Source organism: Rhipicephalus microplus, chromosome 4, assembly GCF_043290135.1.
Source record: "Rhipicephalus microplus isolate Deutch F79 chromosome 4, USDA_Rmic, whole genome shotgun sequence".
NCBI lineage: Eukaryota > Metazoa > Arthropoda > Arachnida > Ixodida > Ixodidae > Rhipicephalus > Rhipicephalus microplus.
The window spans coordinates 218,731,851-218,759,601 of record NC_134703.1 but is presented as its reverse complement, the minus strand read 5'-3'; the positions used below and the strand labels follow the sequence as shown (position 1 = coordinate 218,759,601).

The window sequence follows — 27,751 nt, the reverse complement described above, 5'->3', positions numbered from 1 at the left end:
AGAATAAAAAATTTCATTCTCCTGAAAGCTCATGCGCTTTTATTAACGCCTCGATCGTGTGCGCATGTATCCAGGGTCGTTACCTAGTCTAGCTTTGTCCCTACAGAGCAGCTTCAGCCGGCCGAAAAGGTGATATTTTTAGGTTTTCGGTCCGTGGAAACTTTCCCTGGTCGAAATACAGCTGATCTTCTGCCTTTGTCGCGCTCATAGTTCCAAGCTTGCACATGCACAGGGTGCGAGGAAGCTGTTGTCTCTGCGCAAAATTACTTTCACTTGACGTCAACGTACATCATAAGAGCGGGACACCACTAAATGAACTTCACAAGAGAACAAACTACAACCAGCACAGCTACGTCGCGCTTGGTACCAACACGTGGCATAGAATAAAGAGCCAATTTAGAGAAGGGAAAGTGTAGCCTTGACAACAGTACGCAAGACAAGCAGTGGTAGCGCATGAAAATGAAACAGGAAGCAGAAAACAAAATTTGTTGTTTTTTGTTTCTTTATGTAGAAAGAAAAGAAAAAGAAAACTAAACGGCGGCCTCTCCGGCCGCCCTTTTTTTTTCGTACAGGATATGCGCCTACGTGATTACCTCGGCTGTTTAAAAAAGGATAGCCATAGAATAAATACACAGAAATAAACAAAAAAGATCGGGACTCGTGCAGGGCTATGCGTGACTCGCTATCTTTCACTTGCTTGTTTTAAGCACGTCAATACGTCCAGCAGCACAACACAGCCCCCTTCGGAACACAGTACCTGTGTGTACAAAGGTTACATGGAACTGAAAGGCATTCAATGGCCGCTGGCACCAGTAAAAACAGTTCACGAGTGAGTACGGGGAATAACATCATTTATTGACAGCAAACTAGCAATCATATTTCAATAAAAAAAAATAAATCCATAGTGTTAGAACCATTATCGAGAGATCGCATATGGCACGCCTTCGTTTTCAGAGGCAAAACAAACAGGAAAGTGTGTCTCCCTTTAGGAACTATAATTACAAGACAGTTGTCAAAATCAGCATGGGGTTCCTCAGTAACAGCTTCGAAGTTTAGGACGAAACTCTGAAAACTGTTAAGCTTTTCTTCGTACTCCTCCGGCAAGTTTTGGCCCATGCCCGTTCGCTTTCGGAGGGAAAAGCCTTCCTCTTCATAAAGTTAGTTAGCCAGCACCTGCTCGCTTTGAACTGGCTCCGCATTAGCCCTTTTTCTAAAGCTAACTGCATGGCCCGCACTTAGAGCAGTTCTGTCGTCATGGGCCGCTGTGCCACTCGCTGCTCAAGCACATACTCGGCGAGCAGCTCTTCAATTTGCGGAAACCGACCCTGCTGTGGTCCACTGAAGCCTTTGCATGAATCTTGGCTGTCGACAATCTTCTGCTTTTGTTTTCGCCAGTCCCACACGCACGTTTCGGGAACTACGAACGACCGCGATGCGGCCCGATTTCAGTCTCTTTCGGCACACGCGATGACTTTTCTTTTAAAAGCGGCATTGTGGTGCACTCGTCGAGTTTTTGGAGTCGGCCTTTCCATGCCGTCGATGCTAATGAACTACAAGATGACGAACTCCTCAGCACACGTACGAAGTGCCGCACATGGAAAACACATAGGCAGAAATGGCCGATGCGCCATGCCGAAGCACGAAGGGGGCGGCCATTTTGAAAATACCAATGGCAATAGAATGATCGTATTCATTTTTTTTCGCACTCGATTTTAACGCGCATGCGATTTATGAACTCGCTTAACCAGAAAAAAGGTGTGCGTTAGATTAGCGTAATTACGGTAGGTTCTCCGAGAAAGCTACAGAAGTCAATATTGAAGAGAGTGTGCATGGCACATCTTATTTCCTCAAAGTTGATAAATGCCGAAACAGGCAAAAGCGGCGAATGAGAGAGACCAGATGAAGGCGGAGCTGAAGGATTACAAGGTAAATGCAGCAATGAACAGAAAGCAAAGGAAAAGGCACATCAAGATAGCTACACGAGATCTTCCTGGAAGAGTCTTATCTGCAAATTTTCATGCCAAGGAAACTTGCTCAGCAACAATGCAGGTTCATACGGTCAACGCGTCCAGAAGCAAAAGTGTGGAACAAGCACCAAAGACACTGCTGGAAAAGCGGACATGGTTGGATATCACGAATTTTCCGACATGGACTGACCTGAGCTTATACAAGTACTCTTGAACAGCGTGTGCTTCGAACTTGGGTGTGTTAGTGTTGTTCATCAACATGAGCTAATGCGGGAGCGCAGAGAATGTTAAATATTGTGTAAACGACGAAGAATGTCGCTATCAACATGCAGGGAGGACCAGAGAATTCAAAATAAAGAAGAGGTCGACGGGTGGCGTCGTTGGAGCGGCTGCGCAAGAGCCGTGGTGCCGTCAGGACCAGCGTCACACAAACTATCTCGCTCCTGACCGACGAGCTGCAGGCCTCCGTTCCCGATGCCAGTCAGGTTGACTCCCATGTTGCCTACCTCACTCAGAATAACGCCGAACTTGTCATGTTAAACAAAGAAATCTTCGATGCGACTGACGACGACTACGAGGAAGAGCTCAAGGTCACAGAAGAGTACGACAGAAAGGTCTCTTATGCAGTGCACCGCGTGAATTTCTTCCTCAGAGAGGCCGCAAATAAGGCAACAGTAACGAGTGCTGTGAGGTCGATGACTACATCACCAAACGCCAACACCGGTGGTCCTAGCGCCGCAGCCCAGAGCCATGTCAGTGACTCTTCTCGAGCAGCCAATGCGATTCCCAGTCAAGGAACGATGCCGCGTCATCGCACAGTGGTCCTGCCGAAACTACAGATCCCGATGTTTTCCGGCGCACTTCGCGATTGGCAGTCGTTCTGGGACCATTTTAGTGCCACGATTCACCTGAATAAAGACCTTTTACAGATCGAAAAGTTCAACTACTTTCAGTCCTATTTGAGCGGTGCAGCAAAAAGAGCAATCGAGGGCATCCGACTAACCGAAAACAATAACATCATCGCGATCAAGACCTTGCAAAGTGATTTGGTCGACGCGACTCGCTTGTCACCGAGCACATTGACCGCCTGCTCACCTTAGCACCAGTCAAGTCGTCGGCAGACGTGGAGAAGCTTCGCCTGCTCTATGACAAGGTCAACTTTCGAGTCTCCGTGTTGACCGTCTTGGGCGTCCCACCTGACCAGTACAACGTGGTCCTCAACCGTGTCTTGATGAAGTGTCTGCCGGTCGATCTTGCGATTCTTTATCGCCAGAAGGTGCAGGAAGCACCGCAAAGAACGTAACTTATCGCGACACCTGAACAAAGAGCTCACCAGACTGCCGAATTGCTCAATTTTCTGCACATTCAGATTGAGGTTCAAGAGGAAAGCAGGCCAAAACAAACGGCATCTGGTTTCTCGCGGTCCAGGCCTGAAGAGGTCGAACCTCCATCGGCACCGATGGGACATTTGCCTACATCCCCACTTGCTGCCGAATCTGTTACCGTTACGGAAGAGGTGTGCTCTTTATGCAGCAGTTGTCAGCACACCATCGCAGACTGCAATGTTCAACTATCGGTTGAGCAGAAATGGGTTCGGTAGCGCACAGCTCGCTGTTGCTACCGTTGCAGCTTGCAAAACCACATGGCGCGTTTTTGCCGACGTGCAGGCAAACATCCAGGCTGCACTCTAGCCCAAAATTTGTTCCTGAATGTGATCTTTCTACAATGTGGCGTCTCGGCGTAAGACAATCAGGGCACCTGCTGATTAGGGATCACCTGCTGATCAGGGATCAGCACCTGCTGAAGAAAAGAGCAAGGCTCCACCAGAACTTAAGGCATTTGAAGAAAGCATTATCAAGCTAAACGGGTGCTACCAGGTGCTACTGATGTTAAAGGATCCAGGAATACCTGCCGGCAGCGACAATTGATGGTTGGCGGAGCACCGGCTGCAAGCACAATTAAATAGGTTCAAACCACAGTCTGAATTCCTGAAGCAGTATGACAGGGCCATCAAGGCATACTTTAACGAGGAGCACGCAGAGCAAGTCGAAGAGCTACTACCAAGAGAAAATGTGTATTATATGCCGCTTGATGCCATCATACGAAGAGAGGCGGTTATGACAAAACTTGGGGTTGTGTTTGACGCTTCCTCGCACGCGCCTGACCATCCTTGCCTGAATGATGGCTTGTTCAAGGTTACAAGGCTGGGAGTAGACATTGTGCAGCTGCTGCTCACCTATGGATGTCACCCGGTAGTGCTCATTGCAGATATCAAAAAAGCATACTTGCAGATGCTTATTAGCCCGGAAGATTGCGACATGCTGCGATTCCTCTGGATTGATCGGTAGCCCACGGATAATGATCTGTCTCCATCTGTGGCAACGTGGCGAATGGCACGGGTCCCGTTCGGAGCCTCGTATAGCCCATTTTTGCTCTCAGCAACCATTCGACATCACCTAGCATTCTGTCGAGAACAATACCTGGAGACTGTAGCATTACTGGAGAAAGCCTTTAACGTCGATGACCTTATTATGGGACTTCCAAATGTGGACGAAGCTGCCACGGTGTACAATAAAGCACGCAAGATATTCTCGGAAGCAGGCATGGAATTGCGCAAGTGGGCTTCCAATGCACATGCCTTGCAGAAAATCTTCCTTAGACACAAGATTGCTTTTGAAGACAAAGCTGGAGAGACTACCCTAATCAAGGTCCTTTGTGTACCTTGAGAACATGAAGGCGACAGAATTGTCCTCATGGTGTGCGAAGCGTCTGACTTCGCTGCGAACAAGCCTTCAACCAAGCGGGTTGTGCTCCAGACGTTAGCAAGAGTGTACGATCCGTTGGAGTACTAGCTCCATTTTCGCTCAAGGCAAGTAAGACTTGTGGAAGAAGAAATGCGCATGGGACGATGCCCTCCCACCAGGAGAACAAGCAAGCTGGAACAGTCGGCGCAATGAATTAAACAGCATGAATCTCCATTTTGTTGACCGTTACGTATTCCTGCAAGCAGCTAATGCAATGATTTCAATCGTACTACACGTGTTCTGCGACGCTAGTTCCAGAGCATATGGTACCTGCATCTACGTACGAGAGCACTCAATGAATGGCGGCCGCAACTCACAGCTCCTTAAAAGCAAGAGCCGCGTGGCACCACATAAACATATTTCGCTGCTACATCTAGAGCTCTTGGCACGCGTCGTCAGCGCAAGGTTGTACGCATACGTGAAGACAGTACCAGTGCAAAGCTCTGTTCCTGTACACTTCTGGACCGACTCACTCGTGACATTGCATTAGATTTGGAACACGCCTGCCAAATAAGAAATGTTTGTACGTCATTGAGTCTCCGAGATTCATAGCGTGACATCGCCGACCCAGTGGCATCATTGTTTCGGAAAAGACGATCCCACTGATTTGGGTTACACGAAGAGTTTTATCACCTCATCTCCTTGCGTAAACAATGTGGTGGGATGGTCCAACTTGGCTTCATAATCCCAGAGAGCCAATGCCTACTAAGCGCGCTGAATTGACAGAAGAATTTGATGATGATATGTGGTGGTTTTTGGCGCAAGGGCCATTTGATGGCCAAAGAGCGCCAGTTCATGAGACAAAGAATGTGGACAATGATTGTGATTAGCGGCTGTATAAGGGCCATAAAATTCCTCGCAGTAAGGCGGGTAAAAACATACAAGTAATAAAATCATGACCATGCCGTGAAAGGTGTGGGTGGTGTGGATAGGTGCCAAAAGTTGGTGATAATGAAAAACGATGGTGGACATGTATGGCATTAGCACAAGTACCTCACTCGTTCATACCCTTGCGTCCAAGGGCCGTGAGGCAAGTGCTTTCCTGTGTAGCCACCGCAGCAAAAACCTCTCTAGAGAGGTTGTGCTACGGAATGCCCGGGTATATGATGTGAAAATCATTGATTAACTTTTAAAAGCGCTAACAATGATTTATTACTAAAAAGCGGTTCCCTACCAACGAATATTGCAGGGTGTAAAGGTATATGTTGTCGGTAGGGTAATGGAAAGTGTTGTCGTCTTAGAGTGTCTAACTGTTTACATTGAATTAAAACGTGAAGAACTGTTAATGCCTCACCACATTTATCACACAATGGTGGGTCAGCACCGGACAAAAGATGTGTGTGTGTTGTGTATGTGTGTCCTATCCTGAGTCTTGTTAGTGTTACCTCTGTTAGGCGTGATTTTGATACTGGTGGCCAATGGCCAAGGTGTGGCTTGATAACGTGTAGTTTGTTTTGTGTGTGTGTATCCCACTTGCTCTGCCAGTAGTCCCTGAGGTTTCGTATGAGAGACGGCTTAAGATCAAGGGCCGGGATTGATATGGATGTAATGGCAGTGCTCTCATGGACGGATGCAGCGAGCTGATCCGCCCTCACGTTGCCTTGGATCTCACGGTGCCCTGGCACCCAGCACACTACAACATGTTGTTTGAGTGTGTGGAGTGTGCACAAAATGGAGTAAAGTGAGACAAGGACCGGGTTTTTTAGGGGCGAAGCTCCTTAAGGCGTGGGCTGTGCGTCACCTGTATGTAGCCACCTCTCGTTTAGTTCTTGCAGTGTTCCCTAGATGGCGGTACCGTCTCCTGTATGTAGCCACCTCCTGTTTAGTTCTTGTAGTGTTTACTAGATGGTGGTACTTGTAGCTGATGATGAAAAGATGCAAGATGTTATAAACTAGATGGTGGTACTTGTAGTTGATGAAAGATGCGAGATGTTATAAAATAGGAATGATGTCACACATGACGCGTGTCATTGGTTGAAGGCAATCGTTTGATTTAGTGCGGCGACGTACGCTAGGGGGAGCGAAGTAATAAAATCGAGTGGGCAAAATGTACAGAGGATTCATGGTTTACCAGGTTTACCTCCGGAGCTTCGCCCACTCATCACCATTCACTTGGTGGATATGGCGGCACTATTTGTTTTTTAAGACTGTGCAGAGCCGTTACCACACTGAGGGAGTCTGTATAAATTACTGCTTTTTGTATTTGTAATTGTTTGATGTGTTTAGCTGCCACAAGTATCGCGTAAGCTTCCGCTGTGAAGATACTTGTGCGTGGATGTAGAGGGCCAGCATCCGAAAAGGATGGGCCGACAGCAGCGTTGGACACAGAGGAGTTAGTCTTGGAGGCATCTGTGAAGAACTCAGGATGTGTGTATTTGTTTTGAAGTTCCAAAAAGTATGTTCGGATATGGGCAATAGGTGCATGTTTTGTAACTTCTAGGAAAGACACATCGCAGTCTATAGTCTGCCACTGCCACGGTGGCAGGTATGCTACAGGAGCCATTAAACTGTGTTCAAGTGACACGGCAGTTTCTTCAGCTAGACACTTCAGGCGAACTGAGAAGGGCTGCCTCATCGAAGGCCTGTTTTGAAACAGAGTTGAGCTCGACAAATCATTAATTGTAGAGTATGAGGGGTGCTTCTTGTCTGCTTTCACCTTAAGGAAATACACAACGGACATGTAAGTTCTCTGCAGATGAAGCGACCACTCATTTGACTCAACATAAAGGCTTTCTACGGGGCTGGTGCGAAAAGCACCCGTAGAAAGGCGGATGCCCAAATGGTGCACGGGGTCCAGCATCTTCAAGGCACTTTGAGTAGCAGACTGATAGACAACGGCCCCATAATCTAAGCGGGTGCGAATGAGGCTTCTATGGAGGTTCATGAGGCATTGCCTATCACTACCCCACGTAGTACGTGACAACACTTTTATAACATTCATGGCTTTTAAACATTTTGTTTTTAAATACTTGATGTACGGTACGAAGGTCAACTTGTTGTCCAAGACTAAGCCTAAGAATTTATGCTCGGCTTTGACGGACAGACGTTGCCCGTTCAGTCGAATGTCAGGTTCCGAGTGCATGCCTCTCTTTCGAGAGAACAAGACACACGTGCTTTTTTGTGGGTTAAGTCGAAATCCGTTTTCATCTGCCCATTTAGAGACCTTATTTAAACCCAGCTGAACCTGCCGCTCACACATGGCCAAGTTGCATGACTTGAAGCCAAGCTGAACGTCGTCGACATATGCACAATAAAACATATTGCGGGGAATGGACAAGTGCAACGAATTCATTTTGATAATAAAAAGTGTGCAACTAAGCACGCCACCTTGTGGCACGCCTGTTTCGTGGACAAATGTTTGGGAGAGCACACTGCCCAGACGGACACGGAAAGTCCGGTTTGACAGGTAACTTTCGATTATATGAAACATTCTTCCGCGCACACCAAGATGGGACAGGTCTCTTAGAATTCCGAAATGCCATGTTGTATCATACGCCTTTTCGATATAGAGGAACACAGAGAGAAAATATTGTTTATGAACGAAGGTGTCTCTGATCTGTGCCTCGATACGAACAAGGTAGTCTGTGGTGGATCTACTTTCTCGAAACCCGCACTGAAATGGGTCGAGCAAATTGTTTGTTTCAAGGATATGTACAAGTCGGCAGTTTATCATTTTTTCGAATACTTTGCACAAGCAGCTTGTAAGTGCAATAGGCCTATAACTTGAAGCTAAAGAGGGGTCCTTGCCCTCTTTCAAAATGGGAATAATAATAGCCTCTTTCCAGGAGGTAGGGATAGTGCCAGAAAACCAGATAGCATTGTACAAACAAAGTAAGGTTTTTCGTGTTTTGGCTGGTAGGTTTTTTAACATTTCATACACCACACGGTCAGAACCTTGGGCAGAAGTACTGCAGGAGTTTAGAGATGTTCGGAGCTCCACTAGACTGAAAGCTTGGTTATATGCCTCGTATCTAGTGGATTTATGTTCGAGTTTCTGCTTTTCTATTCTTGTTCTGTGTTTTTGGAAAGTGTCAGTATAGTGGTACGAGCTGGATACCCGTTCAAAATGTGCCCCGAGGAAGTTTGCCTGATCTTCCAAGGTATCACCTTGAGTGTTTACGAGTGGAAGTGTGTGTACTTGTTTCCCTGCTATCCTACCGACCATGTTCCAGACTTTGGCCTCTTGTGTGTATGAATTGATCCCTGACAAAAACTTCTGCCAGCTTTCTCTTCTGGCCTGCCGACGCGTTCTCCTAGCTTGAGACTTTATTTTCTTGAAGGTGTCAAGATTTTCGGCTGTCGGTGAGTTCCGAAGCAGCCTCCAAGCTCTGTTTTGCTGTTTGCGCGCGTTTCGGCATTCAGAGTTCCACCATAGCACACGCCGTTTTCCAGGGTGTCCATTTGTTTGTGGGATGCATTTTGTTGCAGCATCAATCAAAAACGCTGTGAAGAAGTTGACAGCAACATCAATGTTCAAAGTACATATGTCTTTCCAACCTAGACGAGCGATGGTATAAAACTGTTCCCAGTCGGCTCTGTTTATGAGCCACTTGGGAACACGTGGTGGACATTCAGTTACTGTATTTGTGCTCAAAACTACGGGGAAGTGGTCACTTCCGAACAGATTACTGACGACTTTCCACTGGAGTAGAGGCACAAGAGATGGAGATACTATGTTTAGGTCTATGGAGGAGTAGGTGTTATTGGCGAGATTATAATAGGTTGGTTCTTTTCGATTTAGGAGACACGCGCTCGACGAGAGAAGGAATTGTTCGATCAGTCGACCTCGCGCGTCATACCGAGAGTCACCCGATAGCCTGCTATGCGCATTAAAGTCTCCAAGGAGAACATAAGGTTCCGGAAGTTCATCAATTAAAGAGTGTAAATCACGTTTTTGCAGCTGATAGCTAGGAGGAATGTAAATAGTGCAGATTGTGATCAGTTTATCAAAAAGAAACGCTCGAACAGCCACTGCCTCAAGGGATGTTTGGAGTTGTAAGTGTGTGCATGCAATTCCTTGATTCACTATGATGGCAACACCTCCGGATGATGTCATGGCATCATCACGGTCCTTTCGAAAAATAGCGTATTTACGAAGAAACTTTGTGTGTTTTGAATTAAGGTGTGTTTCTTGTACACACAGCACTTTTGGTCAGTGTTCGTGTAAGAGTTCTTGGATGTCGTCAAGGTTTTTGAGAAGGCCCCTGACGTTCCATTGTATAATATGAGTGTTCATGGTGAATGTAAAATAATGCTGTGTGTACGAGAAGCGAGTGGCTGTTTAGACGGGGAGTTTGAGTTCACTTAACAGGGCCGTCACCAGGCCCTGTTATTTGCTTCTTTGTTTTCTTGGCGCGCTCCAAGGAGCCACGCCGCTGTTTCGGCACCAAGGGTGCCGACGTATCCATTGCCTCCTCGGAGGCACTGGATGCCCGCACGTGCGGGCTGTTAGTTCGGATTTCGGGCCTCGCCTGGTGAGGGGAGGCCTTGAGACCCGAAGACTCTGGAGTCTCCGGTCTCTGTTTGGGAGTAGGCGGTGTAGCCTGGGCTACAGCCGCCTTGGGGGCAGGTGCCACAACCGTCGGCTCGGTATGCGCGGGCCGAAGGAGTGGCGAGGGCTGGTGCGGCGGTGCCCCCTGACGCGCCGCATCAGCGTATGTAGGTCCATAGAATGGAGCGACTCTTCGCCGTGCTTCCTTAAACGTAATGTTCTCCTTCACCTTCAATGTAATTATTTCTTTTTCTTTTTTCCAGTATGTGCAGGAGCGTGAATATGCGGCATGGTTTTCTTCGCAGTTTACACAGTGTGGCGGTTGTTTGCAGTTCTCAGACACGTGGCCTAGGACTCCACATTGTGCACAAGTCTGGCGACCACGACAGGTTTTAGAGCCATGGCCATACCTCTGGCATTGGAAGCAACGACGAGGGTTTGGTATATACGGCCTGATAGATGTCTTTGTGTACCCTGTTTGAATGGAGTCTGGTAGTTTACTGGATGCAAACGTGAGTATCAAGTGTTTCGTTGGTATTTCCTTATTATCTTTTCTGATGATTATTCTCTGTACATTATTGACATTTTGGCTCTTCCACCCTTCCAAAAGTTCAGTTTCGGTGAGTTCAAGTAAGTCTGCATCAGATACCACTCCGTGAGTGATGTTCATGGATCTGTGTGGTGTTACAGTGATCGGTACGTCACCAAACGTTGAGAGGCTGTCTAGCTTTACAAATTGTGCTTTGTCCCGAATTTCGAGAAGAAGGTCTCCGCTAGCCATTTTGGTTACTTTGTATCCAGCCCCAAGAGTTTCAGTAAGACACCTGGCAACTACGAAAGGAGATACGGTCCTGGCTTGCTTTCCGGTTTTTTCACAGTGAATGACGTGGAAGTGGGGAAAAGTTTCTATTGGCTGGTTAAAGAAATTTATGTCGTCGGTGCGTACCCGCTTTAGGCCGGTACGATCAGACAGTTGAGGGAATGCTCCATGCATGCCGGTCTTATTTTTGTTCAGCAGCGTTGGCGGCCACCCACCACGGAGCCCAACAAGGGGACGCTGCAAGTTTGCAGGTGCTGAAAGCTTGCAGACGTCAGCCGTACAACACTGCCATAACCCAATGCGCCTAGACCAAGGTAGGCTATTTGCACAGGGTTAACCCTTGCCACCAGGAAAATTGGAAGTAAACAGAAGAGAGAAGTAGACAGGAAAGCTAAAAAAGTAAGAAAGACGAAGATGTAGGGAGAGAGAGATAGGAAAAGGCGACTGCCGATTTCCCCTGGGTGGGTCAGCCCAGGGGTGCCGTCTACGTGAAGCCGGGGCCAAAGGGGTGTGTTGCCTCTGCCGGGGGGCCTTAAAGGTCCAATCACCCAGCGTCAGCTCAACCCCCAGGATCCCCTTTTCCCCGGGCACGGCAAAGCCACGCACGGCTAGGCGTGGGAGGGAGTAGAAACTCCCCCGTTAGCTCGGGACAGAATAATTTGCAGTCTTCAAACAAAGTCCAGAAGAAACGTCGGTGTGTCCCGCGGGATTTCTTGCGAACACTATATTATCTGTAAGCAACTACAGCAACCTGAACAGACTGCTAAGAGTCACCGGGTGGATGTACCACTTCGCCGCAAACGGGTCAAGGAAACAGTATTCCACAGCTGGACCGTTAACAGCAGCAGAGCTTCGCAAGGCAGAACACGAGTAGTTGCAAAGAGTCCAAGAAGAAATGTTTTCCGAAGAAGTGCAGGCGCTCTGCGCAACGATGGAACTACCGTCCACAAGCCCAGTTCTTTAATTGCATCCTTTTCTGAACGAAGGTAGTCTGCTTCGCATTCGAGGCCGTCTGCAGTAGCTAGCCAACCCTTCTGATGTCAAGCACCCAATACTGTTACCAGCAAGGCACACCTTCACCCATCTTGTGGTTTCAGCCGCGCATGAACGCCTTCTTCACAGCAAAGTAGAAGCCACGCTTTGCGAGCTTCGAGAGAAGTTTCTGATTGTCAAGGAACAACAGACCGTTAAAAGTGTACTGAGGAATTGTTTGCCTTGCAGATGCTATAAGCCTGTTGCTGAGACATCTCCATTCGCCCCATCGCCAAGAGACCGCATCACGGAAGCAAGTCCTTTCTTAGTCATTGGGTTGGATTTCTGCGGACCTCTCTAAACGCGTGACACGACTGCTACGAGCAAAAAGGCATACATACTTATGTTCTCCTGTTCTGTCACTCGAGCTATATATTTGGAATTGACAATCGACACGGCAACGACAATAACTGTTTTCGCCTTCCGTTGTTTATCTCATGGCGTGAATCTCCGACATCGTTTACTCGGATAACGCACTGTCTTTTCACAGCTCAGCGCAAGTGCTCAAGACTATTCTGCTAGCTCTGCAAGAATATGCGGCCAACATAAAGATCAAATGGAACTTCTTGGCAGAGAGGCTGGTGGGAGCGCCTCATCAGATCGTGGGTCACACTGGGCGCTGCATAAATGATCGCCTGGGGGAGCATGCTTCGTCAGCAAGGAAAAAAAAAAGAAGGGGCGAACTTGCCCACACATTGCAGCACATGTATGGGATGTGAGCCAGATTTCAAAAATGTAAGAATTTAGGCAGGAGTAAGGAAAAAGTGGGGCGTGAGCTTTTAGAGGCTTTTTGATTAAGGAATTGGGAGACAAATGTGTAAGCGACACGTCTGTCGCTCTGTATAGCGCAGAAAACAGTTTTCTGTGCAGCTTTTTTCATTGATGTGAGGTGTCTTTATGTATGCGCAACAATACATACCATAGACTTTCAGATTAGTTCTTCATAAAACAGAGCACACAAAACACGGGACACAAAGAGGTCAGGACAAGCGCTTGTCATCACCTCTTTCATTTTATGAAGAACTATGAATAACCAACACACTCAGACCTTCTCCCTTTTAGATTAGAACAGCCCAGGTGTGCAACAGCCAAAAAGAATTCGGGGTAATTTTTGGAGCAGCAAAATGTTACTGTTGGAGCACTACATGCAAAGTTGGAGCAGGTTATAGGGAAACAAATAAAGAAACATTCCAAAGTTTATCCCGAAAGACCACATTTAGAGCAGTATAAAAAAAAAGACACATTTAGAGAAAAAAAATATGTATAAACCCTTCAACATCACTTAAATTGTGCAGATTAAACATAAGCATAGTTACTTCAATAAAACTAGTATTTTGAGCCACCCCACTGAGCAAACAATGATAAAGTCAACAGTAGCATTTGCTCCGTCTGTCAAATCCTTTGACGAACTTTACTATTTCACATGTGCATCTGCCAAGCTGGTGGCCTTCAAATTGAGGAGATTCGTGAAACTGACAGATATGTGAAACTGAGGAGAAGGGGCGGCAAAGAAAAACAAAAACTGGCACATACATTAGGGCAGCAGAAATGACCTACACTGCTCCAAATGATTGCCAGTATTTTTATATCAGACGTCAGTAATCATGCTGGTTCTCACAATTATACGGCGCATACACGCATGAGTAATAGAAGAAAATGTGCTGTCTCCCGTGATTAGTGCAAACAGCCCCAAACCTACGGCGAAGGTGGCTCAAGCAGCATTCTGAACAAGGGTGCCTCAATGCTCGCGCCCCCACTCAGGGTGCTGCCACCTTTTGTACTGCTTTCTCCGCCATTGTAGTGCCGGCAGCATCTTTGCCCAGTTGTAGGGCTCACATGCCACTTTCTTCAGCTAGGTATGCTTGGATGTCGTGTTCCTCTGTGCAACAACCATTCACGTTAAACTGGTACGCCACTTCCCGCCACAGCGAAATCGGTATACAACGGGAGCGATAATGGCGGCCGCCGTAGCAGACGACGCAGATGTCTTCACTCTGAGGGGAGGAGCGAGCATCGAAGCACTCTATTCTGCATAGTAAGCTTGGGCCAGAAAATTTTTAAACACCATTACCCCCCCCCCCCCCCCCCATTTTTTTCCACGATAGGGTAAAGTATAGGGCACAACTCAGCTCACTTGCAAGGTGCGTTACGTTTTTTCACTGGATATCTATCACCAAGACGACACAGCTAACTTAACTTCAGCCGAAAAATGTTTTACGTATGCCATTGCTATGGCAGCGAAAGTGGTCACCGGCAATGCCGCCCTTCGTAGTATCTTGACACTGCTCACACGTGGTAAAGCACTTCCAGCTCTAGTTGTTAAAATGCTATAGCCGCATTCGCTATCTAGAAAGTTTATGTTTTCTGCGAAGCATTGGACGCTACGGCAACACAGTTTTGTTCTTGAAGTCGCGTCGTATCGCTGATTGGCATCTGTTGCGGTCAGCAGATCGATGGGCTCGAGGTGTTGTTACTTTGTCAAGTCAATCTCATCTCGCGAGTGCCCTGACTTAACGGCAATATACCTTACACCATACCTTTAGATTAGGGCCTATGCGTTTGAATTGATGGCGCAGGTGACAAGCGTGGCCTACATTTCTAACTTAAATACGCACAACTGCGAAAATTTTAAGACTGGTCAGCATTTTGGCACAGAGTGGTGCAATTTCAGTAAATTTCATGGGTTTGGTGCGGCTCTGCACAAAAATGGTGAATTGTGTCGAACTGGCACAGCTGTTTCACTTGGCGATGAGCAGGCAGATTTGCTCCTCCTATGGGAGGGTAAACAGGAGTCAAACACGACAGCAACCAGTACTGCAGCGGTTACGTTATAAGTGTTCTACACTGTATTTACCACAAGAGAGATTACTAATGTGAATATGTGAATGAAAGGAATAATGATAAAGCTCATTCGAATGAAGATCTATTAAGCATGTTTGAGAAAAAGTGTGAACACATTTCCACCGTTTGCATGCTCATCCATGAGCAATGTTCCCAGATATCATACTGTGGTGTCGGGTATTTCATGTTCTAAATTCAGAAATACTTATCTCGGAGACATGAATCTCCAATTAGTTTCAGGTTTGGGATGCGTCGTATCGCAGCGCACAATGGCTATTTTTACCACTGCTACGATCTGACGCGCGCTCTCTGAATAAAGAGTCTCCTTCCCGTTCTCAGCCTAGCGTGACGTTCCTTACAGCGCTACAGCGCTAACACGCCCATTGTCTCCATCGGACGGTCTATCCGGCAGCGATACAACAAACCTGCGACGAAATGAACAAGAAGTAAACATCTTACATACTTCATCGGCATCCTCCGCCGATTTTCTACGTAGATTGTCACTTTTTCGGGTGCATTCACAGGGAACCGCCCTAGTTGCACGCTGCCCGAAGTGTGTTAGGCCTAATGTGCCCCCCCCCCCCCCCCCCTTCTCGTTTGGCTAAGGCTTGCCAGCACCAGTGACTCACCAACGCATACCGGGGACTGCGACTTCTCAGTGCCTCAACATTACAGCACAACTTCCGCGATTGCTCCTCCGCCGTTCTTGCAAACTCCGGGCCCTCCTCTTGTGCCTTGGGCTAAATGGCACCGTGTCTTTCAGGCGTCCATCTGCGTCACCGCTGGAGCCACCCCCCGGCCCCCTTTCAAGAAAAGTCTACTACTGAACGCACTTGGAGTCGAGGGGGGTCGCACCCTTTCAAAACTGAAAAATCGCGAAAAAGTCTATTTTTTGAAAACCACATATTCTGGTAGTATGTCTTATAGACTACCTGTTCTGTAAATATCAATGTCTAATTGATCACAAATGTATGTCAAATAAATTATATAACATGCCCCGGCAACGGGCAAGTGGCCAGCGAGCGCTGAAAATACCCCAAGTTCTCGGGTTTGCAATTTCCAGTCTTAAAATTTTCGCAGTTGTGCGTATTTAAGTGAGAAATGTACTCCACGGCTTAGTACTGCCATTTTGGTCTTGTTTTGCTCGTGAATTCTTGCTCTTTTTTTTTTTTTCGCCATCCATGGCAGCAGCACTGGCGTGGCCGAGGAGGGAATTGCTCATGATTCGGGGGCTCTCAAAGTTTTGAAGTCTCCCGTGGCTCGGATGCGAAGCCGCGATTGGAAGAAGTGTGCGCCTTTCTCGAGAGTGGGTGACCACGCAGCTCATATTGGCTGCTGCGCGCGATGTCACATCTGTTCCACCAGTTCGCCGTCTGCTCTGGCGCCGGCCTTGCAAGCGCCACAGGCGCCAATGTTCTCAGAGCATGCTTTGTGTGCCCCGTTTTCCATCTATCCACTCGGTTCTCCACGCGTACTCTTCAATCTTTTACTATCTTAACGAGACGATGTTTCACCGTGTTCATGGGGCCCTGATTGTTGCACTGTCACTAACAATGGGCAGGGTGAATTTTGGGACATGGCACGCATTCTGTTCAAGAAAGCTTCCAATGAAGCTCGTACTCATGGTGAGGCTCGTTCACGTGCCAACGTGTGGGAGACAGTCGCATGAATGCTGAGCAGGTTCTCGTTCGTCTTTTCAAGACAATGATTGCATTCATACTTATTGCGACGTAGAGATTGCTACACCATTGGCGCAACGCTCTGTCGTCGCAAGCCAAGCTGGTGTTAGTGTTTCATGCTCATGTGCGCCTGATGCATTGCACTCACTAATTGCAGTGATTACGGCCCAGAACAGTGCAACCGTGTCGTCAGCTGTGCATTTGCCAACATGCTTTTGCGCGTGCGAGGAGTGGGAGAAGACGACTCTTGCAACTGGGTCCTACCCTTACTTTACAGCAGGCGATTCAAAGTGTGAAGGAAGAGGAGCATACCGAACTCAAACAAAATGCAGGAATTTGCATACGCCCAGGTTGAGAAGATAAAATTACATGCAGGTTCACAAGATGGCCGCCAAGAACAAAACTATGGCTGACGGCCTCCCCAAAAGAACTCGGCAGGAAGCCAACATGGCCGCGGGCATCACGACTCTTGTCCTACTACATGAAATTCTGCAAGCCACCAGGATAAACCACACTGATCTGAATCGGGTGTCTGCTACAGATGCGGATCTCATCAACACTACGCCAATTTTCTTAATTGTCCAGCCCACAACCGCACGTGTTCTGCCTGTGGAAAACGGGGTCACTACCAAGCTGTATGCTGTTCATCAAATGCCAGCATGTTTCAACAGAACGAAGCTGAAGTAAAACATACTGCTCTAACAAACACAGTTACAATTCTAAACATTGATGAACGCTCCAGCCATTCTTCGCTGCTGAAGATTACTGTTTAAGTTGGTCACGTCAACATTCCTTTCTTTGTTGACACCGGTGTGTCCGTATCATTGCTTACTTTACAAGATTTCAAGAAGTACTTTTCGGGGACCAGACTACCTGACTAACGTTATTCTTCAGGACTATTCGAAGAAATGCATTTCCAACGTCTGATATTTCTCTAAAAATGCTCGGTACAATGATACCATTGCTGCTGTCACATTTTAAATGTAAAAAGAGAGTTCTTCACTTCTTGGGTGCGATGCCATTCGGAGCCTCCACATAACCATCGATGGTGCAACATTGTCCTGCTCACAAGTTTCATGTTCAGAAACCCGAAGAATTCCTGCCAATGCTCCTGCTCAATTCTATTACCTCTTACCCAAGAACTCAGACTGGTGAAAGGCTACATGCACAAAGTGAAACGCTAACCAGGTATGCAACCAGTCGCTGCAAACTTTTCAGATTGCGATTTCTACTTCGACAACAAGTCTCCGATGAACTTTCTCGTCTTGAAAAACTGGGCGTCATCGAACGAGTTTCAGCATCAGATTGGGTCCCTCCACTGATTGTGAAGAAAAAGAATGTTTTCTTAAGAACTTGTCCAGCAACTTACAGGTGCTTTTTACTTTTCAAAGCTAGATCATGCATCAGCACACCATCAGGTCAACTAGTCAGAATCAAGTAAAGACTTAACTATGTTTATAACACATGATGGCTTTTAGATTCCGTAGAGTTTGCTTTGGGCTTGCATCTGCCCCTGCTGTTTTTCAGTACATGATGTCAGACATCTTGAAAGATTGCTCTTAAGTACTGTGCTACTTAAATGACATTTTGTTCTAGGGTCGAACGCCTGATGAGCATGATGCTAATTTACAAGTTGTACTAAGACACATAAGCAACACAGGAATGAAACTGAACGACAAATGTGTCTTGCCGTCAAGCAAATTCAATATTTAGGACACAATGTCAGTGCCAGAGGATTGTCTCCTTTTCAATTGCAAACCGCATGCTATTGTATATGCACCTGCACCTGCAGATTCTAAAACCTTGCATTCATTTCTTGGTCTCGCTGGCTATTATTCAAAGTTCATTCCACATTACGCTGACGTTGTTGAACCACCGTATTCCATGTTGCGTAAAGGCCAAACATTCAATTATTCCAAAGAAGCCAATTCAGCTTTCAACGATATCAAAGAAATACTAGCTGCAAACCCAGTCACTCAACTCTTTGACGAGAAGCTATCAATAGTGATTACGACTGATGCGTCCAACATAGGATTGGGTGCCGTGTTTCAACAACTCAAAGATGACCAGGTAATCACAATTGCTTTTGCTTCGAGAACTTTGTCTCCTGCTGAATGCAGATAGTCTGCTGGTGAGCGTGAAGCTCTGGCCTGCCTCTTTGCTTGTGAGAAATGGCATGTGTATTTATGGGGTAGACATTTTACATTATGCACTTATCATTAAGCTCTTGTTACGTTACTTTCTGCTGGATCAGAGGGCTGACGCCTATTACGCGTTTCACGCTCGTGTACCGTACTGTTATGCTACAACTTCTCTGTACAGTACTGCAAGGGTTCACATATTGTTGTGGCAGATGCACTTTCTCGTTTACCTTTACAGCTTCCAGTCTGTCCAGAGCTGGAAGAAGAAATAATCTTTCTCATTACTTCTTGCATAAGCGAAGCTAATCTACAGGCCACAACTGCTGAAGATGCTACACTGAGCCATGTGCTTGCATTCATTGCTAATGGCTGGCCAGATAAGAAACCTCTGCCACCAGAAAAACTGCCCTACTTTGCAGTCAAGATTTGGGCTGTCCTGTGTAGAAAACTTAGTTTTTTGTGTAGACAGAGTCACCACTCCTACATCAATGTGCGGCAGAATTTTAATGTTCTAACAAAGTTCTGCTGAAATAGCAAATTCAGCTCGCTCAACTTGAATGCCACCCACTGAAACATGCTCTTACAAAGTACTTAGGCACGTATCGCTTTACGCCTCAAGCTACTACAGGCTTTTCACCTGCACAACCTTTGCATAATCGCCAACCACATTCTGGAATCAACATTGCAGGGTCACACCCCTAGTCTTCTGCTGCTTTGCCAATGTTAGATCCTGTGAGAACACGAGTATTCTAGAAGTAACAGGTAACTAAGCAACGCATCGATTCAAGACGTGGAGCAAAGCCTCCTAAGCTACAGGTGGGCCACAGGGTTAAGGTTCCTCTTCCAGGCAAGCATATTTAGTACAAGGGTCCATATAGAATTACTAGTCAACTTGGACTGAATTCATTCCGCCTGACTGATGGCACCGTATGGAATGCTTCAAACCTCGTACTGGTTCGTGCAGAGCAAAACTGAATTTTACAGCAGAATTCACTTCCACTGCCTAACTCTTCAATCATGCAACAGAATTACTCCCCACCTCCATGTTCTTCTGCAATGTCCCAGTTAGCGATTCATCTACAAACCACTTTACAGGCACCTTCACAAGAAACGGCTGAAGTGCCCAGCCCCAGTGCAGATTGTTTCGAAGGGCGGAAAGGTGTCTCAGGTACGAATGTGTCATGTACGGACACTCCAGAATCGCTAACACTCTCCGACGATAAGCATGTAGGTGAGCCCCAAGGCTCGAAATCTCCTGCGATGGATAACGCTCTATCGATGAATCCTTCACCGCCCCAAGCGATGCCGTGAAAAACCGGCGCGTTACAAGGATTATGTTCCATGAGCTCACTCCTACATTCCATGTTATTAACTACTGTGCAATGTTGTTTTATTTTACAATGTTCTGCAAGATATTTTCAACGGCTATGGCAAATTCTCATGTGCCCCAAAGATTTATTGCATTTTCACTAGTCTATCTTATACATGTTACTATATGTCAAAGTTTCAGTGCCTTGCCGCTGTATAATGTTCTAAACAACTATGATTACATACTGTGGCGCTAGTTCTGTATAATTCATCTGCGTCCTCTTGTGCGAATATGCAAGAGTTTACGTCTTTTTTTCTTTCTAGGAGGAAATGATGTGGTGTCGGGCATGCCATGTCCTAAATTTAAAAAATACTAATCTTGGAGTCATGGACCTTCGATTAGTTTTGGTTTTGGGATGTGTCGTATAGCACCACACAGCAGCTATATTGTGTAACCATTACTACGTGCTGATGGGCACTCTCTCAATAAAGAGTCCCCTCCCCATTCATGGCCTAGCGTGACGTTCCTTACAGTGCTCCGGCAATAACGCGCCTATTGTCTCCGTTGGATGGTGCATCCAGCAGCGATACAACACATTCCATGATATCCAGAAATGACAGATATTTCAGCTGCATGCAAGTAGTCCTCAAAAAACATTGCTTTAATTTTTAAATTTTCTTGAAAGCCTGTTCTCGGCACTGTTTCTGGAACTGACGACGTCCGTCTATGAAACTGCTGCTCCACTTTAACACTATCGATTGGCCTCGACGTCATTAGGCTCCGTGGATAGTGCGTTTTGCTATCAAACCATCTTGTGCGACAAAAGCAGCATCGGTAATATGCATGGCATCATGACTTGCTCGGGACACAAACATTGATGGTTCAGCAGCATGATTCTTGGTCTATGGTTGCGACTCTACCACCACGAAGATCAAAATGCACATACTACTTTAAAATACCAGCAGTGCGTCCAAGAAGATAGACACAGTCAAACCCAAGACACAAGCACAGTATGGCTCGATTTTCATTGATATTGTCGGCATGAATCCAATATGCCTCAGTTGGCACAGGAGCAGAATCAATGAATTTATTTCCAGAGCGTTCATATTTAATGGAGTGATCCCTTATTGTAGCCATTACCACTTTCCTTTCAAAGGCATAAATGGTCAACAAATGCTGTTAGAATGTTAGAGAAGCACACTTACGAGGTCGCAGCTGGGGCCTTCGCGACAAATTGGTTCGGCTAATTACGTCTTCCAGGTTCACAGACGAGGTGTCCAGCTCAGCCGTGTTCTGCAATGTCATCGGCCATCATTTTCAAATTACTTTTTTTGGTGAAACACCATTCTAAGCAGACAAAAAAAAAAATGAATCCCAGAAGTTTGTTTCATTGGGCTAGTTGGTCGCCTATTGTGAAAAGTAAAAACAGCGCAAAATAGATGAGACAAACGAAGGAACACACAAGATAAGCGCTTACTAACGAATGACTGTTTTATTGCTTTAATACAGTATAAAGCAAAAAAGTGTGGGGCATAAAGTCATGTGTGTTCAATGTATAAGTGAACCATCCCTAACACTAAGCCAAGAAGAGAATAACTATCTCTTATGTTCCCCACTGCACTCTCAAAATCGTAATCTTGTTGACTTAAAGTTTCCACACATTGAAATTGCTCGTGACCACACACCTTTTCCCTTTATACTGCATTGCACCAATAAAACAGTCAGTTGTCAGACCTGCATGTTTCTTGGCTCATCTCGTCTATTTTGCGCTTTTTTTACTTTAGACACAAAATGCTCTGTCAACTCTAGTGCACATGAACCCATTTCTATATCGATCGCAGAATGAAAGAGCCATGGCTCGGTAGTGCAGGTATTGTGAATATACAAATTTTTAGCAATTTAGTAGCTCATCATGTAGTTTATGATGGTTGAAATAAGCGACACCATTGTGGTTATACTTTCCTAGTGTCAAACAAAGCTCTCACCAAGCCGGCCAGTCGTTTCTGCCGGTGAGCCAACAGCATGTCTCGAAAACGCTCCTCGGTGATTTCAGATAGAGTCAGGCACTTGCTTAGAAAACGACCCGAACCTGCGAGTTAAGAGCCATGATAGTACGACACTCTTCAAATCAAACTCAATTCTTTGGTGTTATCCCATCGCCGCGTATATCATGAGGGGAGAAAAAATCATTTAGCTTCATGTAATTCAAGTGTATCTCATTAACGACAAGTACAACTGTATTATTTATATTTGCTTTGACTGATATTAACTGACTGAAATTATTTCAGCTTAATTAGCTCTGCTTAATTGAGCTAATAGAGGTCTGCTGGTGGCTTCAAAACCTGAAGAAAAGTCAGTGTTAAGTAAGCAAATTGCAAATGCTAATGAATGTTGTAAAGCAGCAAAGGAAAGTCACTCCATTTCTAAAGGCTTGAGAAAAAGTCTCATGCAAGGAGCATCTTATAATGAGCATGTGCAAGACCAGGCTCAGGAGAGCACGGTTGTCCCATCATAAGAACCTAGCATCTAGTAAAGCACAGTTAAACCGAGCTGGTCAGTTACGTTAGGTAAGGTGAAGTGAAGTTATAAGTGTTTTATTGAAAGCACTGCTGCCATTTGACTAAAATCCTAATGAATACAAAGTACCATGCAGCCTTAGTGTGCTAGATAATGAAGAGCATATCTGATGAAGCTGCACTCATCCCAAACGAACCAAAAAAAAAGTGAAAATTCTAAACACTACTGCAGATTATTGTCAGAAGTTATGTTAAGAACAAAGTCCTTCCTAATATATTCAACAATGAAGAAAAGGCTAACACAATAGAATGACCTATGGTGTAAGTCTACCCAGTGTTATTTTGACTGTGCACATAATGCATTTATACATATAGATTACCAACTAGACACATGTTCTCAAACTGCTTTTTAAACACCTTTGAAGAGACTACAATAACAATTACAGTCACACTAAACTAAATTAGAGTCAACTGCCAATATACAGGGCCCCCCAATGCTCTTTAGCCAGAGTTTAAAAATATGCAAACAAGCGCAATGACCGCGCAATCAAATGCATGTCGCTGACTGTTAGTACCTAAAAAGAGTCAAACTATTCTTTACGTTTCGATTTTTTACTTAAATAGGCCACTTTTATTACAAAACTTTATAAGCAACGAAAACAGGCCAGGAAATTCAATGACAGAAAGTTTTTTATCGGTTAACAAAACCCCTGATTAGACAGTTTTGAGTTTTATATCTGTTATTTCTAGTGTTTTTGTAACAAAGGCTTGTGACATAGAAAAAAAAATGCCACGTGAGAAGCCTGCTTGCACGCCATTGTGCACGATGAATCTAATGCTTCCAAATGTTCGGTGTACGAACGAAGATAGCATTTGCCCGCTTGTGCTGCCTCGACAGGGCTGTGACGATGATGGTGGCTTTGCGATGAACACGTTTTACTATCGGCCACAAAAGTGATAGCTGTGAATGCTTATAGCTGTCATAAACCGGTCCAAGAGAAGCGTATCATTCGCACGCAGAACGTTACGCAACACCTAGAATCATGGTACGCATAGGTGCGCCAGCGGGTTTGTCACGTGCCATTTTTTCGGATTTCACAGGAAAATGTGGCTAACAGAAAAACACCAACAAATTTAAAACTGTCTTAATTGGAGGTTTTGAAAAGTGATGAACAACTTTCTCATTGAAATTTTGGGCCTGTCTTCTTTCCTTCAAACTTAGCTAATTAACAAGGCCTAATTAAATGCACTAGGGGGTTGGCACACACAAACGGCGCATGTGTTACACGGAGTGAAGCAGTTCAATTATGCGCCATTTGTGGGATCTTGAATGAGGCGCCATGCTCTTGAAATAGACTAACCCTACACAAACACGGTGCCAATTCATTCAACTACTTTTACAAACGACGATACTACTAGACGAATCAAATATGTCACCAGTGGCACAACCTTACACAATGTTGATTGTTCCAATACACTCAACAAACATAACAAAGGCACAAAGCCATTGTCATCGTAGCTCGAGTTGCCCCGAGGGGTACGCAGGAAGCTACTTGTGGTGCTATTGCCCAAGAACCCACTCGGGAGATGGTCTTCCTGCTCGCCGCCCCAACGCCAAAGAGAGTCTCGAATCTTATCTGTGCAGCCACATAGCCTTGCCGCAAGGCGGCACTGCGGGCGCTATGTACCACTTGAATTTTACAGCATGTGAACATAAGGAAAAAAAATGAGACAGAGTAAAAAAGAGTGCTCACTTTGAAATGGTGTTTATTTGTAAAGTGGCAAAATACATATGTAAAAATAAGAATGACAAGCCTAATCGATACATTGACAGTCAAATCACACATGTGCACAGGTAATCCCACTCAAGATGTGACAACGCCAGAGTAGCCTAATTTGTGTACCTGTTCCACCAGCATTCAGGTGATCTTCCCGGCACCTGACAAGCTGCACCCCGCACCAACTCTGCTTTTTGCTCTGTTGCGCACAAGTCCTGCTACGTCTCCAGCTTAGTGGGGGGTCGTCTAATCGATCTCATTAACGAGGGAATGTCGGTCAGACTGGAAGGTGAATGCGCCCAAAATAATGTGCAGAATGAGGTGCAGAGTCACTCATTGTTGGGAATTTTCAATTAGTGCACGATTGTGGCAAGGCATAGGTTGCAGCTAAAATTATAAAAGCGAAAAAGACACACAAACTAGGCAACAGCTCTCCTTCTTTGGCACTGTCATGGCTTGAGAGTGATTACCTGTAGGACAATCGTGAGCACATGTGGTAATTTCACTGTCAATGTACGATGACATATGGTGTTTATTGGTGCAAGGGCCATGTGATCGCCAAAGAGCCCCAGTAGATGAGACAAAAGATGTGGTTAATGGGTGTGTTGACTCGCTGTATAGGGGCCTAAAATTTCTCGTGCTGGAGGTGGATAAAACATAAAGTTGTTAATATCATGAGCCCCAGTACAAGAGCCCCAGTACAAGAGCCCCAGTACATGAGACAAAAGATGTGGTTAATGGGTGTGTTGACTCGCTGTATAGGGGCCTAAAATTTCTCGTGCTGCAGGTGGATAAAACATAAAGTTGTCAATATCATGAGAGTGGCATGAAATGTGTAGTGCGAAAATGAGGAACTAACGGCTGTGATAATATGGAGATATGCTAGAAAACGAATGTCTCAGTAACACCCTTCTTTCCAAGTGCCACAAGACAGGTGCTTTGTGGAATATCTAACGCAGCAGCGACCTCTTAGAACACGAATGTCTCTGTAACGCCCTTCTTTCCAAAAGCCACGACACAGGTGCTTTGTGGTGTATCTACCACAGCAGCGACCTCTCTTCACAGGTCGAGTTGCAGATTACCAAGATAGATCCCGTGAAAGTTATGAACATCTTTTAAAAATGTGACTAGTGACTGCTGTTTGAAGAGTGGATTCCTACCGATGAACATTGATAGATGAAATGTTATTTGCTCTCGGTAGGGTAATGGGGGGTGCTTTTTCTTAAAGCACTCCCTTGCTGTCTTGTTGTAGCACAGCACCTAGCCTATATCCAGACGCATCGGTCGTGATGATGACGGGAAGGTTTGGGTCAAGGAATTGTGGAACCTTGCAAGTTGTCAGCAGCAAGTTCAAACGGACAAAACTCTCTTTGGCAGCTGACGTCCAAGCAAATGGTTCGTTGCCTTGAAGCAATGCCCATAGAGGTTCCACAACATCCAGAAAATGGGGAACGAACTTGGCGTTAAATCCCGCCAAGCCAAGCAGGGAACGGAGTTCATTTATGTTTGAAGGCGCCGGAGCTTCTTTAATCGCTTGGATAGATGACGCTAGTGGAAAGAGTCTTGTGCCATTCACAACATATCCCAGGAACATAAGTTCTTTGATGTCGAAAACGCACTTCTGATTTAGTTTTAGGCCTGTTTTAGAAAGCCGCTGCAAAACGTTGCAAAGGTTCGCAAAATTGTCTTCTCGAGAACGGCCATAGACGATAATGTCGTCTATGTAAAAAAGTACACCTTTGCACCCTTTCCGTATGAGATGCATCGTTTTCTGAAACACGGACGGCGCTGAAGCCAAGCCGAAGCATACTCTTTTGAAGCGAAAAAGCCCGTCGTTCGTAATGAAAGTAGTCAGATCTCGACTTTCAGGATCGAGTTCAAGTTGATGGTGAGCAGACGACGAATCCAGCTTCGAGAATGGCTTGGCACCAGCTAAGCTGTACATCTGTCTATGGTAGTGGAAAGCTATCAACAAATATTGCTTTATTAGGCTCTCACATATTAACACACATTTGTATTGAGCCATCCTTTTTCCAAACAACCACTAAAGGAAAAACCGAATGAGAGGCATCAATGGGCTGAATTATGCCTTGAGCTTCAAGTTTCTGCAGCTCAGCCGACACCTGCTCACGTAGGATAAACGGCAGCTGTTGTAACCTTGTATTTGAATCCTTTGGTATGTCCAAGCTGTTGCTCAAATAATCCTGCCTTACATGTAGGATTATTTGCAAGGTGATCAGCTGCCCCACAACGATAACAAGCTCGAATGTTTGCGGTGCCTTGTACAGGATACCCCATTGCTTTGGCTTTGCACATAGCACATGTACCTCAATTTTTTTCGCTCTGAAGGCAGAAAGGGTTTCGCGCCTTTTTAACGTGGTGAACTGAAGTGTCATCACAAAATTCTTTAGCTTGGCTCACGGCTTGTTCGTACTGCTTAGCGAGTGTAACAGCTTGTGAGAGCGTCGGCGAGGAGTCTTCAAAAAGTAAACGCTCACGTAACTGATGATTCGTAGTCTTCGAGACGAGCTGGTCACGTAACATCTCATCAGCGAGAATTCAAAAGTCACAGTCAGCGATGAGAATTCACAAAGCAGTGACGTGTTCTTCCACTGTCTCTCCTGCATGCTGAGCACGGCGACTAAACCGTTGTCGAGCCACAGTGATGTTGACTGATGGGTTGAAAAGGTCCGAAAGCAAGGCAATTGCAGAGTCATTCGCATCGTTTATTCAGCCGGTATTACATGTACTCGAAGAGCTGGGAAGTGCAGCAGCAGCAGAGCCCGACTGCAAGTCCGCTGGCTTGAATGTGGAGAAAATCCTTGAACTGGTATAGCGCATTACGGGGAAGAAGAAACGGCCGAGCAGACCGACACAAGAGGACAGAGCGCTAACTTCCAACTGAGCTTTATTGTCAAACTGCATCAAATATGTAGACCGGCGCAAGCATACAAAATCACCCTAACACAACGACAAGATTACACACATCATCTCACCGTCACATATCACAGATTCACAGGCGGTTATCCTGATTAAGGAAGGCCACTTCATGTTCATATAAAACCAAAGAAGGGGCGCTACTACACGTGATACCAGCTCTTGCTATACAATGCGCTTCTATAATTTCCCGAGTTAATTGTGACGGGTGCTTTTTAACCACTTCACATTGATCAAACATGAGGGAACATCTACAATCGCGGCAGTGAATTCCAATGTGGCCCTGGATTGCTTTGTGAACATTATAATGGTGCTCTTTTAGCCTTTCATTAAGGCAGCGCCCCGTTTGGCCGAAATACCACTTACCCCATGAGAGTGAAATCACGTAAACAACCCCCGCTACACACGGCACAAACCGAGTTTTGTGCTTGGTTGA

General features: G+C 45.8%; 1 protein-coding gene across 9 annotated transcripts in view; it reads right to left on the bottom strand.

Annotated features, from left to right (window-relative positions):
* LOC119172487 (nuclear factor related to kappa-B-binding protein) overlaps window positions 1-27,751 on the bottom strand; it is a 608,836-nt gene that overhangs the window by 348,312 nt on the left and 232,773 nt on the right. For all 9 annotated transcript variants that reach the window (XM_075891782.1, XM_037423606.2, XM_075891784.1 and 6 more), the window contains 2 exons: window positions 22,070-22,173; window positions 21,290-21,377 (listed from right to left, as the gene is read on the bottom strand). In XM_075891782.1, the coding sequence (XP_075747897.1) occupies window positions 21,290-21,377; window positions 22,070-22,173 (192 nt within the window). The remainder of the gene's footprint in view (window positions 1-21,289; window positions 21,378-22,069; window positions 22,174-27,751) is intronic.